Source organism: Mauremys mutica, chromosome 3, assembly GCF_020497125.1.
Source record: "Mauremys mutica isolate MM-2020 ecotype Southern chromosome 3, ASM2049712v1, whole genome shotgun sequence".
NCBI classification, from domain to species: Eukaryota; Metazoa; Chordata; order Testudines; family Geoemydidae; genus Mauremys; species Mauremys mutica.
The window spans coordinates 153,631,904-153,648,711 of NC_059074.1; the positions used below are offsets into that span (position 1 = coordinate 153,631,904).

Consider the following 16,808-nt stretch of genomic DNA (forward strand, 5'->3'; position numbering starts at 1 on the left):
CTGTACGTTCACCAACCAGCCCTGAGAACTACGACCCTTACCCTCTGCACTCAACCCCCATCACCATGCAGTATAGGCATTCTGAAGTGCAGCAGTCATTGCACAGCACTCCAGACAGGACATATTCAAATCTTTGACTATACAGTTCCCCACCCCACCCCCCTGCCCTTTTAGGTTCCCAAAATGTTGTGTCTGTCAATAAAGTTATTTTCTTTTCAATAAATGAATTCTTGACTTTGAAAACAGTCTTTATTATTGCAGAAAGTCAAAGATACCTTAGCCCAGGAAAGAAACAGGCACTGCAAATCAGCTTAGGAAACACAGATTCCTACTAACATTGTAACCACTGCACTTCACTCCCGTGCAAGGCACCAAACATTACTGTTGGTTTTCAACCTCAAATTCCTCCCTCAAGGCATCCCTAATCCTTGCAGCTCTGTGCTGGGCCTCTCTAGTAGCCCTGCTCTCTGGCTGCACAAATTCAGCCTCCAGGCATTGAACCTCGGAGGTCCATGCCAGACTGAATCTTTCACCCTTCCCTTCACAAATATTATGGAGGGTACAGCACGCGGATATAACCACGGGGATGCTGCTTTCCCCCAAGTCTAGCTTCCCATACAGAGATCGCCAGCGCCCCTTTAAACGGCCAAAAGCACACTCCACAGTCATTCGGCACCGGCTCAGCCTGTAGTTGAACCGGTCCTTGCTCCTGTCAAGCTTCCCTGTATACGGTTTCATGAGCCAAGGCATTAACGGGTAAGCGGGGTCTCCAAGAATCACAATGGGCATTTCGACTGTGATCTTCCGGTCTGGGAAAAAAGTCCCTGCCTGCAACTTCCTGAACAGGCCAGTGTTCCGAAAGATGCGTGCATCATGCACCTTTCCAGGCCAGCCTGTGTTAATGTCAATGAAATGCCCACGGTGATCCACAAGCGCCTGGAGAACCATAGAGAAATACCCCTTCCGATTAACGTACTCGGGTGCTAGATAGGGTGGTGCCAGAATAGGAATATGCGTCCCATCTATCGCCCCTCCACAGTTAGGGATACCCATTTGTGCAAAGCCATCCACAATGTCCTGCACGTTTCCCAGAGTCACGGTTCTTCTTAGCAGGATGCAATTAATGTCCCTGCAAACCTGCATCAACACGATTCTAACAGTCGACTTTCCCACTCCAAACTGGTTCCCAACCGATCGGTAGCTGTCTGGAGTTGCCAACTTCCAGATTGCAATAGCCACCCGCTTCTCCACCGGCAGGGCAGCTCTCAGTCTCGTGTCCTTGCTCCACAGGGTGAGGGCGAGCTCCTCACACAGTCCCATGAAAGTGGCTTTTCTCATCCGAAAGTTCTGCAGCCACTGCTCGTCATCCCAGACTTCCGTGATGATGTGATCCCACCACTCAGTGCTTGTTTCCGGAGCCCAAAAGCGGCGTTTCACGGTGCTGAGCATTTCCGTGAATGCCACAAGCAATTTAGTGTCATACGCGTCATGCGACTAGCTATCATTGTCGGACTCCTCATCACTTTGGATCTTAAGGAATAGCTCAACTGCCAAATGTGATGTGCTGGCGAGACTCGTCAGCATACTCCTCAGCAGTTCAGGCTCCATTTCCCACAGAAATCGCGCTGCACAGAAACCGTTGAGAGAGTCAAGATGGTGCCAAACGTGGACGGAAAAACAGAGATTGCTGGGATGTGAAGCGATGCCTCATGGGGGGTTGGGACAGGAAGCAGAATGACCCGCACCGTCCGCCCCCTTCCCACAACCCACGGCACCAAAATGGGACGAGGTGCTCTCTGGGATAGCTGCCCATAATGCACCACTCCCAACACTGCTGCAAATGCTGCAAATGTGGCCACACTGCAGCGCTGGTAGCTGTCAGTGTGGCCACACTCCAGCGCTTTCCCTACACAGCTGTACGAAGACAGCTTTAACTCCCAGCGCTGTACACCTGCAAGTGTAGCCAAACCCTACGTGCTTTTGTCTGTATGAACAGTTAGACCGAAGCAAGTTGGCATCTGAATCAACCTCACACTAACCTGCCGTGGACTGACTGGCACTTATTAACAGCTCATTAATGCGCTTTGAGCTCATCCCAATTCAAAGAGGACTAGATAAAAACGCTTTAACAAACTGTTATCGTGTATCAGCAGGGTCCACATGGACCGCTCGGCAGGATAGTACAGGGTGGATTCACACTCCAGCTTGCAGTGCTGTAATGGTTCATGTAGACAAGCTCTAAGACTAAGGCCTGGTCTACACCACAGAGTTAAGTCAACGTAAGGCAGGTCATGTTGACCTAACTCTGTAGCCGTCTACACTAGAATATAGCTCCCACTGATGTAACTTGCTCACTACGCCGAATTAATAACTCCACCTTCGTAAGAGGCATAGTAGTTAGGTCAACATGTCAATGTAGACAATGCGTTGCTCACATCGACTGTTGCTACCTTTCAGAAACAGTCCCACAATGCCCCCACACTTGCAGTTAAATTGGTGCAAGTGCTTCTGGTGAGGGAGTGCACCGCCGACACACGGAGCATAGTGTGGACATGTAAACCCGATTCCATTACTGCAGTACCTGTATGTCAGCATGACTTAAGTCAGCTTAATTTAGCAGTGTACATTTGCCCCAAGAATTTGAGTCTTGCCCGCTATGTAGGAGGTCGCTGTTAAGGGATATTCAACCCCATGCTCTAACCACTAAACCACACTACTGTCTCTGTCTTTAAAAAGTTAGATAAATATCAAGAATTGATTTATTTGGTAGCCATGCTGTCAGATATTCAGTATATCTCCCATTTCTTCTCATAGCATTTAGCAGAGAAGTAATTTTTTCTTTTGTCCTCGGCTACGGTATTGCTGAGGCAGTCATGTTCATGTGTTGTACTGCAGATTCTTTACAAATAGGTAATGGGAAGGTTCCAGTCAAATATATGGTGGAGATAAAAGATAGGGTGAAACCATTCCTATTTCTTTTTGTATGATCTGAGTACCTTATCTTCTCTTTGAGATTTATAAACATGGGAGACAAGTGCAGCCTGGAAGAGGGGGCTGGAAATGTGAATCGGGGGTATTGTAATATAAAACAAATTCTGGGTTGCTTATAGATAGTAAATTATTAACACACTGGACCTCTTCTTTAAAAGAGAAAAAGTGTTTCCTCTCCTTTTTCTCTTTGGTTTATTTACCTTGCTTGCAAGATAGCAATGAAATGAAAAGATCTACATAGGACCCTATTGTTACAACTTTAGATGTACATAGTTTCTAGAAAAATAACCTTCAACTGCACTGCCCATGGGGGCACATTTTACAGTTCTGTAAGTCAGTAATGAATCACTGTGTTTCACTGGCTGACTTTCATAGTCTATTTCATGTTTCACAATCCAAGGTTTGTTTTATAAGGTTTCTTATTTTGCAGGTAAAATGTACAAATACTCAGGCTCAATCTTTATTTTAAAATATAATGTAAGCCCTATGGAGAGAGGGCAGTTAATTAAAGAGGTGCATAGAGGGATAACAGTGGGTAAGGAGATGAAATAAGGGGAAAATGTAGACTGGATATAAGGAAATTGATACAGATTAGGCAGGGCTGCACAGAGGTTTTTGGAGGCCTGGGACAAAATCTGAAACGGAGGCCTCCTCACCCTTCCAAAAAAAATTACCACTGAAGGGAGGCCCAGGAGGCAGGGGGTTGGTTTGGAGAGTGAGCCAGCCTACGCTCGTGCTGCAGCAGTGTCTCAGCTCCTGTCCCATGGGGCTGGGCTCCGCTCCCCACTCCAGGTATTGCAACCTGGTGTGTGAGGTCACAGCACCACCCAGGTTTGGCCTGGTGGGCCAAATCTGAGTAGTGTTGCGACCCCACACCTCAGGTCACAATGTCGCTTGGTTTGGGGGCCTTCTCAAATGAGGGAGCCTGGAGCAAAATGCCCTTTTTGCCTCACACCCAACCCTAGGCAACTCTGTGATTAGGCCTTGAATTACCCTTTGCTTGTAGTAAGACTAAAGCCTGGTCTACATTAGAAAGTCATACCAACAAAACTCTCCATTCTTCAGTAAAGCTTGGTGTGCATCTATAATTAATTGTGTCTCCTACAAACAAACCTTCCACTTTCTCCAGCAGTTATACCTGTTTCCAAAGCAACATAGGCTCCTTGCAGTTCAGTTCTATTGGCATAGTGGCACTCTGGATTCACATGTACCTACATCCCTATAAGCAGTCCTTCAGCTGCAGCCTCACAAAGCAACATTCCCGTTAAGAATTCCCTCTCCAACAGTACATTTGATTGAGTTCTACTTCCCAGGAGGTCACAGTGGCCAGAAGTCCACCTCACTTTTAACTGCCCAGTGCAGTCTTCTTCACAGCCACATCTGTTCCTCTGACCAGCCATCTTTTTGCTGAAAACATGGTTTCTTCCACTCAGTCTGATGCTGTTGCTTTGTCCAGGAAGGAGGTGCACTGTGGGGAGAGGAGCCCTGTGCAGGCACAGCTACCGCTCTCTCTCAGAAACAAGACTATTTACAGTGACTTGGAAAGGAGATGGTGAAACTCTAAATTCACTCTCGAGTCAGCTTCAGTTGAATGTCTCTAAGCACTAAAAGGATTGTATGTGCTGCCCTGACAGTGGAGAAGAGAGCTACTTTTCTCTTTGCTGCATCTGAGTTTGCAGTGGCAAGTTTGTAAATGTCATATTAAAGTGTTTGATTATGGGATAAATCAGAGGGAATTGTGGGCATATGACCCCAACCTTCAGAATACCCTTAGAGGTGTAAAAAGAACAGGAGTACTTGTGGCACCTTAAAGACTAACAAATTTATTTTAGCATGAGCTTTCGTGAGCTGCAGCTCACTTCTTCGGAAGAGGTGTGTGAGTATTCCACAATGTACAACAACAAGAAGGTCAGATCATTTATGTGTGTGTGCGCGTGTGTGTGTGTGTGTTAACCTGTGTACATGAGACAGGATATCTGGGTGCAGAGGTATCAATATGTTGAGGACACTTAGCTCTGTACCTCAGTCATGCTTGATCTGAAAAGAGCAGTTGAACAACCAGCCACACCTAGGAGACCGTTTTTATTATAGGTGGAGCTGGTAGCACTGCTTATTATTAAGGTTGCCCAACACTTCCCATAACAAGATCTTGTTTTCAGTTGCTTAGAAAAACAGGACTGGGACAGGGAAAAGGCTGAAGAGGACACGGGCAGAAGTGATCAGGTTTGAGGAAACAAGATACAGATGGATCTGTGACCACTAGAGAACATTCCTTTCCAGAACCTGGAATGGAACTCCAGACTCCTATCAGTTACTCTGTTAGCTCAAGTGGTAGAGGTCTGTGTGGTGGAGCTAAAAGATCCAACCCTGCTGATGACCCATGTGGGGGCTGATAAGGTTTCAACCTGAGTATTGTGTCCAGTTCTTGATGCCACATTTCAGGAGGGATGTGGACAATTGGAGAAAGTGCAGAGAAGAGCAACAAAAATGATTAACGGTCTAGAAAACATGACCTATGAGGAAAGATTGAGAAAACTGAGTTTGTTTAGCCTGGAGAAGAGAAGACTGAGGGGGAGACATTATAACAATTTTCAAGTACATAAAAGGTTGTTCTCATTAATCTTTGAGGATAGGACAAGAAGTAATGGGTTTCAGTTGCAGCAAAGGAGGTTTATGTTGGACATTAGGAAAAACTTCCTGTCAGGGTGGTTAAGCACTGGAATAAATTGCCTAGGGAGGTTGTGGAACTTTGGTCATTGGAGGTTTTTAAGAGCAGGTTAGACAAACGCCTATCAGGAATGGTCCAGTTATTCCTTAATCCTGTTTTGAGTGCAGGGGACTGGACTAGATCACCTATTGAGATCCCTTCCAGTACTACACATCTGTGGTTCTATAATTATGTCATATGATGAAATTTGTTTTTTCAGTTTGTTTTTATAACATGTAGGAAATTACACACAAAATAACTGTGTTTAAAACAACCATAATTAAGCTTGAAAAGTCAAGCACTAAAAGTTAGGGAATTAAGATTGCCTAATTCAGCCCCCGTGGTATGTATGCTTTATGATACAGTCTTTAGTTACATGTTCATGTACTGTTTTTTCCACAGGACCCCTGCATTTTTCAGTGTACAGAAGGGACCTCCTCTGGGGATACAGTAGAACCTAAGACCTTGTCTACACTACAGGGAAAAGTCAGTCTAAGCTTCACAATTTTAGTTATGTGAATAGTGTAACTCAAGTTGACATAGCTTAGATCTACTTACCATGGGGTCTACGCTATGCGATGTTGATGGGAGACATTCTCCCATCGACTCCCCTTACTCTTCTCGATCCAGTGGAGTACAGGAGTCGACGGGGAGTGGGGGGAAGCGATTTGTGGTCGATTTAGCGGGTCTTCACTAGTCACACTAAATTGACTGCTAATGCATCAATCCCTGATAACTGTAGACAAGCCCTCAGAGTTACAAATGCCTCAGGAATGGAGGAGGTTTGTAACTATGAAATGTTCATAATGCTGAACAAAGTGCTGTGGTTGTTGTTTCAAAAGTTTACAACTGAACATTTACTTAATAGAGCTTTGAAACTTTACAATGCAGAAGAAAAATTCTGCTTTTAGCCATCTTAATTTAAATGAAACAAGCACAGAAACAGTTTCCTTGCCCTGTCAAATCTTTCTTTTTAAACTTTTCCTTTATTCTTTTAGTAGTTTACGTTTAACACAGTACTGTACTATATTTTCCTTTCTTTTTTTTTTCCTGTGCTGCTGCCTGATTGTGTACTTCCGGTTCTAAATGAGCCTTGTGGTTGACTGGTCTGTTCGTAACTCTGGTGTTCATAACTCTGAGTTATGAACACCAGAGTATATGAAATGGAGCAGGGATATTCTTGGTTATGACATACTTTCCCTGCACACTGCTGCCAGTTTTGTTTAGCGTTGGAAATTTTGAAAGAATAACCCTAATGTTTTGTTCAGAGTTACAATCTCCATTCCTGAGGTGCTCATAACTCTGAGGTTCTACTGTACTGCTAAAAGGAATATAAAATCAAATGTATTTACCACTGATCTAATCAGGAATCAAAGATTTGCATATTATATTAACTTGTTAGATTAGCTCCAAGGTAAATAATACTTTCTTATTAACTCTGGAGTTGTTTGCATGTGAGATCTGAGTGGTTAACATTGTTCTGTTCCAGACCTCAGTGTTATTGATCTTGGAAAAGGTAAACAAAAGAAGTTTACTAACTCCTGTCATAATTTTTCAGGCAATTGTTAGCCAGGGTTTGTCATTTAGATAACAATATTGAAAATATACTGAGCGTATACATTAAATTACATGACAGCACAAAAGCAAGAACAACTCAAATGTGTATGTTTTGGTTTTTGTAGCTTCTTTTATATTTAGAAAACATCAAACTACTGTAGCTATTTATAAGCAGTAATTAAATCTCTGTGATTCATTCTTGATGTGCAAATCACTTTTTCTTTTTCATTTTGGAATAAACACAGCATAAAAAGTTAGGGGCAATCTTGAGGTCCTTTGCTTCGGTTTACTCAGCGCTACCATAAAAGTTTTACCTGAGTAAGGATAGGAACTTTGCCAGATTACGGAGTTCACTCTATTGGTAATTAGTCTGTAAATGTTAGTATAGTCTGAGTGTGTGTGTGTGTCTGTCTGTCTGTCAGTCTGTCAGAGGATGGATTTGGATGGCAGGAGAGAGATCACTCACTTGATCATTACCTGTTAGGTTCACTCCCTCTGGGGCACTTGGCATTGGCCACTGTTGGTAGATAGGATACTGGGCTAGATGGACCTTTGGTCTGACCCAGTACGTCTGTTCTTATGAGTGAAACAAGTGTCTTTATGGTTTTAACCCTAGTAGTGTGCTCCTCTGGCCAATTATTGTGTTATTTAAAATGATTATTTTAAAAAAATAAGCCAAAGTAAAAAATCAAAATCATTAAATTATGCTGAATCTGGAACTGAATCAGAAAGTTTTATTTTCCTGGACTAGCTAATAGTTTACATTTTCCAGTGGAAGAGCTTCTATTTCTGGGAGAGAAGGGGTAAATGGGACTTCCTTTGACAACCTTTTCATTTTAAAACCAAGACTAGTTTGACAGCAAGATTTGTACCTTCCTAAGTAAATATTACTATTTAACCGTATGACTTGTGGAAGCTTGTTAAGTGACGTGACTCACCTAGATAAAGTTATTTTTAGAGATGTAATTTGTACGGTTTAGAAGGGCAAAAAAAAAAAAGGCTGGTAAAGAGCTAAATCTCTCATTATGGTTTACAGAGCTCATGAAACAGCATCCATGCAAAAGATGACTAAGCAAGGGTCTATTGCCACTTTCAGGAATTTACAGACATGAGTCATCCACTTATTGTCTGCAGATACACCACCAAGGTACTTGTGAGTCAGCTTTGATTTGGAAATAGTACTTGCATTCACCATGGATACTTCTTTTGTGTTTCTTAAGTATCTAAATACTGTGGCTAAATAATATGCCAAACCAAAGCTTGCTGTTGTAATCTTCACAATTCAGATGCTCACTTAAGAAAGTGTGATTTATTTTGCACTGTGATTCATTCTACATAGTAAAATATAAATGTGGTCTGCGATAGATATAATTTTGCCAACACTTAACTCTGTCCCCTTGTATACTATACAGAAGCAGATTTTATCTGTGTTCTATAATACATCGTTACATATGTATGTATGTATAACCAGTAAAGGGCAAAATCGTCTCCATCACACCTTTGCCACCTCCACAAAAACACAGGTGTGACCAAGAGCAAAATCTTATCTTTTATCTTCAAAACCCTTTGTAAATATTAACTGATAACATGTTTGCTTATTTTACATGCTCTGAAAACTTTGGGGCCGAATTCAAACTTGACATAAGAAACTACTAATTTATTAACTCCAGTGGACTTACGTCCACTGTGCTAGCAATGAATTTGGCCCATAATGTCTACTTCTGAAATAATAGCTGGCTATTTGAGATGTGTAGAGCCGGGTAAAACTCAGGGCCACTTCCTGTTTACTTGAACTATAGGTGTAGTTGGGCTCCATAATTAGGGTCACATTTTTGTTGATGAGGCTCAGCTCACATCCTTAATTTAGAGAAACACTTAGTTTAGAAAATGGGAGCTTTGGTTATGCTTTGTGTTCTCAGTAGCTTTGGAAATCAAAGGCAGCCATCATTACTTTTCAAGATTTGGCTTGAAGTTCAAGGTGGTACTGCTCTTGGCCAGGAGTGGACAGTTCAAATGTAAACCAGTCTATTTTGATTGTCTGGTTCCCCGGTTTACATTATACTTGACTCCTGAAAACCTCTATAAATGTTTTGGTTAAGAAAAGGAGTAAGCATTTTCTTTCTTTCTTCTCTTGCTGTACCTCTGTTGAAAAAATACTCTGAAAGATGAAAGGCTAATCACAGAAAATGAGAGCTTCTCTGAAGTGACAGCAATGTCTCTATAGTGCTTTTAGATGGTAGCTCTACTGCTAGATACTTTTTCTTAAAAACAAAGCTTTTGGTATAGTTAATGGGAGGAAAAATGCTATTACTGCCTCTTTCACGTAGAGAGAGGTTTTCAAAATCAAGCTAATGGAGACCTGAAATTCTCTAGTAAAAAGATAAATGAAATAAATGGAGATAATATGATTTAATTTCTTTACTGGAGTTTGCTATCCTTTATTCACACTTATAAGCAAACAAGTGTTTCATACCATTTACACAGTTTTTTGAGGGAGGGTGTTCCTCCAGAAATTGATTCTGCAGAGAGCAGATAAAGACTGTACTAAGTTTAAATACACAGCACTAAACAAAGTAAACTTCCAGCTTCAAAACTGAGAACCAGACTCCTGGGGTTTACGTTGCTCTCTACAGAGCAGCTCTTTTGATTCTTTGGCATAAGAGTAATGTCTGTGAGGGGAGGAACAAGTAGTTTGCTTACTGATAAGTGGCTTATTGTGTGGCAATTCTCTTTCAGGGATATCATGCATTAACCATGCTACCAAGAAGACTTTGACAAAGTATTTCGTTTTTGAATCTAACTTTTATTTTTCTTAAACATAGTAATGTTCTTCCCCCAAATTGATCAAACTAACTCAGTCCATCATGTTACCTCTTAAATCAATCAAGCAAGCGTTGGTGTGGGCTGAGTCCCCCAGTTAATCAGAGCCTTATCCAGGGCTGCCCGGGGGGCGGGCAAGTGGAGCAATAGGCCCCAGGCCCCAGAGGGGCCCCCACGAGAATATAGTATTCTATAGTATTGCAACTTTTTTTATGGAAGCGGCCCCCAAAATTGCTTTGCCCCAGGCCCCCTGAATCCCCTGGGCAGCCCTGGCCTTATCACAACATAAAACTCAGACACTGGGTCACTGAACTGGCCAGACATCAGTACTTTAACTGATCTGCTTTAGCCTGAGACCACAGCTGGAATACCTCATTAAGTTTTGTGTACCTTATTACCATAAGCATATGAAGGGAGTGACTGGTGGGTTGGCAGGCTTGATTTGTAGCATAGGGGAAATAAGGCTTGTCCAGTTCAAAGAGTAGGAAAATTTAGGCTAACTAGCAGAAAATCTCTCTGAGATTGCTATATCGTAGTCTGTGGAATAGGCTTTCAAAGGAAGTGGTGGAAGCATCGTATCTTGAAATATTTAAAAATAGAATACACAAAGCACTAGCAAATATATTGGAGGAAACAATCCTGCTCTGGCATAGAAATGGGATAATTGATTTACCAGGCCTTTTCCATTTTTTTTGTTATTTTGCTATTCTCAGCAATTTTACAGTCGGTGGTTGGCTTCTCTTTTGGTACTACATCTGACATTATTCAGTCAGGATCCTTGACCTCTCATTAGGTAGAATTGTGAAGTCACACATGAAGATTTCTGAGGTCCCAAGTTCCCATGAATGAACTGCAGTCTTACAAAACTCAATTGGTGAGAATTTGTTCTGTTATCTCTTAGGTTTAGTGGAATGCATCGTTTTGGGGTATTAAATGGAATAGTGTGGGATGCTTTGAGGGCCAAATCCTGGACCACTAAAGCCAATGCAGGTTTTGCCATTGACTTCAGTGGATGCAGGATCAGGCCCTAAAAGTAAATACTGAGATTGATGTATGAGTAAAAGTCTTAAAACCAAGTAGGGAGATTTTTTTAAGTCCACCGAATAGAAAAGAAGACTCAAGAGAGTATTATATTCTAAGAATACGTTTGGCAATTAAAAGGTTAAGTTTTACAAATTGAAGAGCCTTTGGAATACTCTCCGTTGTAGACTGGTTTGTTGATCTAACAGACCTGACTAATCTTTGAGATGGCCTCCTTCCTTTTGGGTGATAAGCAAGGGGAGTTAAGAGATAGGATCTAATTCTGGGGACGCTTAAGAGTAAAACATTTCTGATATCAATGACTTTGTAGTTTAGGTTGTTTGTTTGCTTAATACTGATGACTGCGACTTTGGATTCCTTTGTTCTGTTCTAGATTTTGCAAGTGACTCACAATGTGACCTTGATTAGTCACTTAAGCTAACTGGGCATCAGTTTATCAATCTGTAAAATGGGTTAATAATATTTGCATCTCCCAGGCAAGGTGTAAGGATTAATTATGGCTGATAAAGCACTTTGAGCTCATCAGATGAAAGGTTCTATAAAAGTACAATGTTGCTCTATTTCGCAAAACAGAATGTGTATTAACATTCCTGAAAGTAGAAACTAAGCTGGAAAAACACAGACTTTAATGGATTAAGCGTTAGAAAGAGAGAGAGAAAAAGAAAGAGAGAGATTGAACTGGTGGAAATACTGTGATTAACCTGTAAATGCACAATAAAACCATGTGTCATTTGCTTTGTAAAATAAAATACTTTAGTAAACATAAATCAAGTCAGACATCGACATAATATAATCCATGTTTATTAAAAGTACAAGAAGAGATATTAGAATTCCCCATCATTTTTACTTTTTTCATTTAAGATCTGGTTAGGTACATTTCTTAACCTGAGTTTAGAGTTAATAGGTAGGAATGATACATTTCACAATAAAGATGAAAGCAAGAAAAGATGTCTTTCATGTCATCTTTTTCTTTTGCTGTCTTTGCAGTTGACCTACCTCTGTACTTTCCTCGAGACCAGCCAACTCTAACATTTCAATCAGTCTATCACTTCACTAACAGTGGACAGCTGTATTCCCAGGCCCAGAAAAACTACCCTTACAGCCCACGCTGGGATGGCAATGAGATGGCCAAGAGAGCAAAGTAAGTCAGACTATCATTTAATACCAAAAGTTTCATTTCTTAGAGGGTCAAGTGTTGTTAAGTATTAGAGTATAGATTTATCTGAATACATTGGACATTCTGATATGTGACACTGTTTCTGTCTAGTGTTTTCCTTGGCTATTTTTGTGTTGGAACCGAATGCAGTCTTAATATTCACACATTTGAACGTAACTTACATGTTTATATTGTATTATTATTATATTGCCAAAAGACCAACCAGTGGGGCCCCATTGTGCTAGGCACCGTGCAAACAGTGTAGCAGCTAGTCCTGCCCCAAAGATCTTACAATCTGAATAGATAAGACAGACACAGGGTTGGAGGGAAGGGTGTCACACACAAGCAGAGTCTACAGTTTGAAGACAGAAAATGTCATATTCATTCCACATTTTTTTAGGTGGGTTTCGTTAGCAGGGGGTACGCTAAACAGAAATAAAAGTGAAGGGGAAGAAACATTGAACAGAAGGGGGTAAGGGAGACAGGGCTGGGGAAAAGAGGCTAAGGGGCAGGTGTGGAGTGCAGCTGAAATGAAGAGATACTGAAAGATGGGAAAGGGAATGGGTGGAGCAAACAGCCAATCAACACAGAGCAGAGAAAATCCAGTTCAACCATGGAAAGTTCTCTGAATCTCCTTGCTTTGACTGCTTCTTTAGCGTCTCCTACCAGCTGGAGACTCTGCACTCCTTCCCCAAGGCCACATGGCAGATTGGCCGAGAGGCACTACCTGGATCCCTGTTTCCCCAGAGTATGGGAGGGTCTCCCCTGCACAGTTCTGGGTCTGGGGGATACTGAGGGGAGCAGTGGCCTCATTTTACCCTCTCCCCCCAGTGTAGCAGTGGGTTGCTTTGCACCTGCTCCTACTGGCTGGAGTTTCTGATTATAGTCATTGTATTTACAAATTCAAGCATAACTAAGTATAATTTAGACATTTATATCTTGGTACATAGTACAGTGTTCATGTTAATTAACTACTGCTTTACTTTACTGCAAGCGTCAAAGTGCTATAACTAAAACAACATAGAATTAACACAAAGGTGTAGAAGGGATATAAACCAGAATATAATGTTTAAAATAAGACTTAAAAGTGAGTCAATGAATAAGCAACACAAATTTCACCTAGATGGAACTATATGGGGAAAGGCCCTATACTTAGATTTTACAAATTGTAGAAATGCTGAAACAGCAATAACTTAGATTACAAGTTGGGCTACATATAGACATCAAATATATAAATAAAATCACCTATCAGAATGAAGAGCTTTGAACATCAGAATCAAAAGATTAAAATGAATTAGCAAAGGGCACTTAAACAAGGAAGTCAAAGGAAAATAGCTGAGCTGCAAAAATCAGGTGAATGATGCACATGGTTGTATAGACTATAACTTGGGAAGGGTAGAAGTAAATAGTGAGTATCTGAAACACGTGCAAGTTTTATAATGCCCTAAATAATATGGAGAATATCAAATAGTAGCATTTGGGATTCTGGATGACATATTGCACTAGGTATGTGTTTTGGTTTGTTTATAATAATTGACTTTTTAGGAGCACTGTCTCCTGTTAAATATATTTTCTTTTTGTTGAGTTAGTTTGTTAGGACTGACCAGAGGGGGCTATGCAAGTGCCAGAATATTGTAGATGTTTTGTTGAAAAGAATGAAAAATATAACTCGGAAGCATCATTGTGAGTTATTTCATGCCTGTGCTGGACAATACATTAGTTTTATGGGGGGAGTTGTACACAAACACACACTCTGTCTGCTCTATACTTACGTATAAATCAGCACGTGCAAGTTGAACCTCCCTGCCCAATCCCCATTCCTGAAATATAGTGGTGCTCTAACAGTCCTTTAGAAAAGCACTGACTGCATAATTTTCCTTTAGTATCACCTATAGACGTTTCTATGAGGTTTGTCACCTCTGAGTCTTTGCATATAAGCAGAGTTAGGTTAAACATAAATACATACAGTAGAGGGAGTAGAGTGTGAGCAGGTGGGGGAAGAGAGAAAATTGGGGTTTCCATCCTGTAAGCACAAAGGGAGAGAGAAGCTGCTGTTTACAACTCTATGTTTGTGAGAGTGAATGTTGGCTTTACTGCCTCCTGCAGGGTGGACAGACCAGATTAAAAAAAGTACACTCTGTTGGAAAGAAATGTCCCAAGAGCAGCAGTTTCTCTCTTTGGGTTTGTCTACACTGGGAAAATGAATAATGTTTTAATTAATACGTTTTAAGCACCATGTAACATCTAGTGTAGACAAAGACAACCAGGTTAAGATGTGTTAGCCAAGGTTACTTAGGTCACACCTACACTAGAAAGTTTTATTTGTAGTATTTCTGCCAGCATATAGCTGCCGATTTTGCAATTCCAGTAGAGCATGTGCATATTCGACTGCCTTTGCCAGTGCAGCACACCTTCACGTCGAGAGGTTGTATCGGAGAAAAAGTGCTCTGCACTACAAGAAGGCATCCCAGTGTGCCCCACACCACAGTCCAGCTTTCTGCGATGTTTGGAACTGTACTGTGAGAAACCAGCACTCCTCTCAGGGAACTGTGGGACCTTGGGGTTAAGTTCCCTCTGTTCCTGCCATAATCTTCTCTTTCGCACCATTTTCTAAAATTCCCACCGTTCCTTGTGCCGGTTTTCAATCTATCTGCCACCTCACTGGCAAAAACATGGATGCCAAGCAGATCAGTGGAATTCTCATATCAATTTTATAGACAGGGCACCTGCTTCTTCTGTATTTGTGGACCATCAGCAACTATCACGGAGGCTAGGTATGCAGCAGTGAAAATGAGAAAACTGAGGAGGAGTGGATGATGCAGACAGTGAATGAAAGTCACCTGATGTTGCAGGCATTCACTGACCAGCTACACATGGTGGAACAGCACTTCTGGGCCCATGAAATAAGCACTGATTGTTGGGAATGGCTCATGATGCAAATCTGGGATGCTCAGCAGTGGCTTCAGAACTTTCAGATGCAGAATGTCACATTTCTGGAGTTGTGTGCTGAGCTTGCCCCAGCCTTTCAGTGCAGAGACATGGAAATGAGAGCTGTTTTAACAGTGGGAAATGGGTAGCAATCATGCTGTGGAAGCTTGCGACCCTAGATTGCTATTGGTTCGTGTTGGAAAGTCTTCAGTGGGGACAGTCATCATCCAGGTGTGCAAGCCCATTAATTGTCATCTGCTGCACAGGATTGTGACTCTGGGTAATGTGCAGGAAATAATAGATTGATTCAGTGCAGTGGATTTCCCAAACTGTGGTGGAGTGATAGAGGAAATGCATGTCTTGATCCTGGCCTGCCGACCCCCACCCCTCTGGCTGAGTTCTTAAACAGAAAGTGGTACTTTTCATGGTTGTGCAGGCATTAGTGGATCACCAGGAAGGTTTCACTGACATTAACAAAGGGTGGTCAGAGAAAGTGCATAATGGGTTCCTCCTCAGGACTCAACTGAGTCAAGTTCAGCTGACTGGCTCTCCACTGGGTCAGTATCCTCTGCATCCATGTCCTTGACAAGCTCTTTGTTGCTGTGCACTGCTGGGCTTCCCTCCTCAGGATCTCACATAGTGTCCACTGTCACTTTTGGGGTGATGGTAGGATCCCCACCAAATATGGCATCCAGCTCTGCATAGAAGCGGCAGGTATGTGGGGCAGCCCCAGATTTTCTGTTAGCCTCCCTTGCCTTTTGTCCTGCTGCTGCAGTTCCTTCTCCTTCACTCAGCATTGATGCCCCTCTCTGTTGTGCCCGAGCTGCATATCCTCTGCAGTGTCCAAATAGACATCTTTACTTCCACAGTTATTCTGCATCTGGGCTTGCACTACTCCTCCCCACAGGCGGAGGAAATCCAAGGCCTGGTCTACACTACGGGGGGGGGGGGCGGTTGAACTAAGGTACGCGACTAGCTGAAGTCGAACTACCTTAGTTCGAATTTCCTACCTGTCCAGACGCCGCGGGATCGAACTCCGCGGCTCCCCCGTCGACTCCGCCACCGCCGTTCACGGTGGTGGAGTTCCGGAGTCGACGGGAGCGCGTTCGGAGTTTGAACTATCGCGTCTAGATTAGACGCGATAGTTCGAACTCTGAGAAGTCGAACTCTCTGCGTCGACCCAGCGGGTAAGTATGGACCTACCCCAAGACTTCTTTCCTGACCACGCAGGATATCCATATCTGTGTGCTCTGAGGTGGGCTTGCAGAAGAGACGCATTTCCAAAATGGTGTTTTAAAGTGTTGTTTGAGGGGAGGGGGTCTGGTCACAGTGACCCGTTGGCAACAGAGTTCAGAATGGTGATCATGAGGGTCATTGTCACAGGGACAGGGACAGGGGCATTGTAGGACTGTTGCCAGAGGACTGTTTTTACTGGCATAGGTAATACATGATCCACACAGATATTGTAGCAGTGGAATAGTGCAGATAGAGGGCTTATATCTTTCAGGGAGATGGTTTAATGAGACCAACAGAAAGTTAGAGTTTTACTACCAGGACTCAAAAGTAAGTGTGGACACAAAGAAACATGTGCCAAACTAAGGCATGTTT

At 42.3% G+C, this 16,808-nt stretch overlaps 1 protein-coding gene across 2 annotated transcripts in view; it reads left to right on the forward strand.

Moving 5' to 3' along the window:
• BABAM2 (BRISC and BRCA1 A complex member 2) overlaps positions 1-16,808 on the forward strand; it is a 331,069-nt gene that overhangs the window by 279,215 nt on the left and 35,046 nt on the right. For both annotated transcript variants that reach the window (XM_045011497.1, XM_045011496.1), the window contains exon 11: positions 12,104-12,257. In XM_045011497.1, the coding sequence (XP_044867432.1) occupies positions 12,104-12,257 (154 nt within the window). The remainder of the gene's footprint in view (positions 1-12,103; positions 12,258-16,808) is intronic.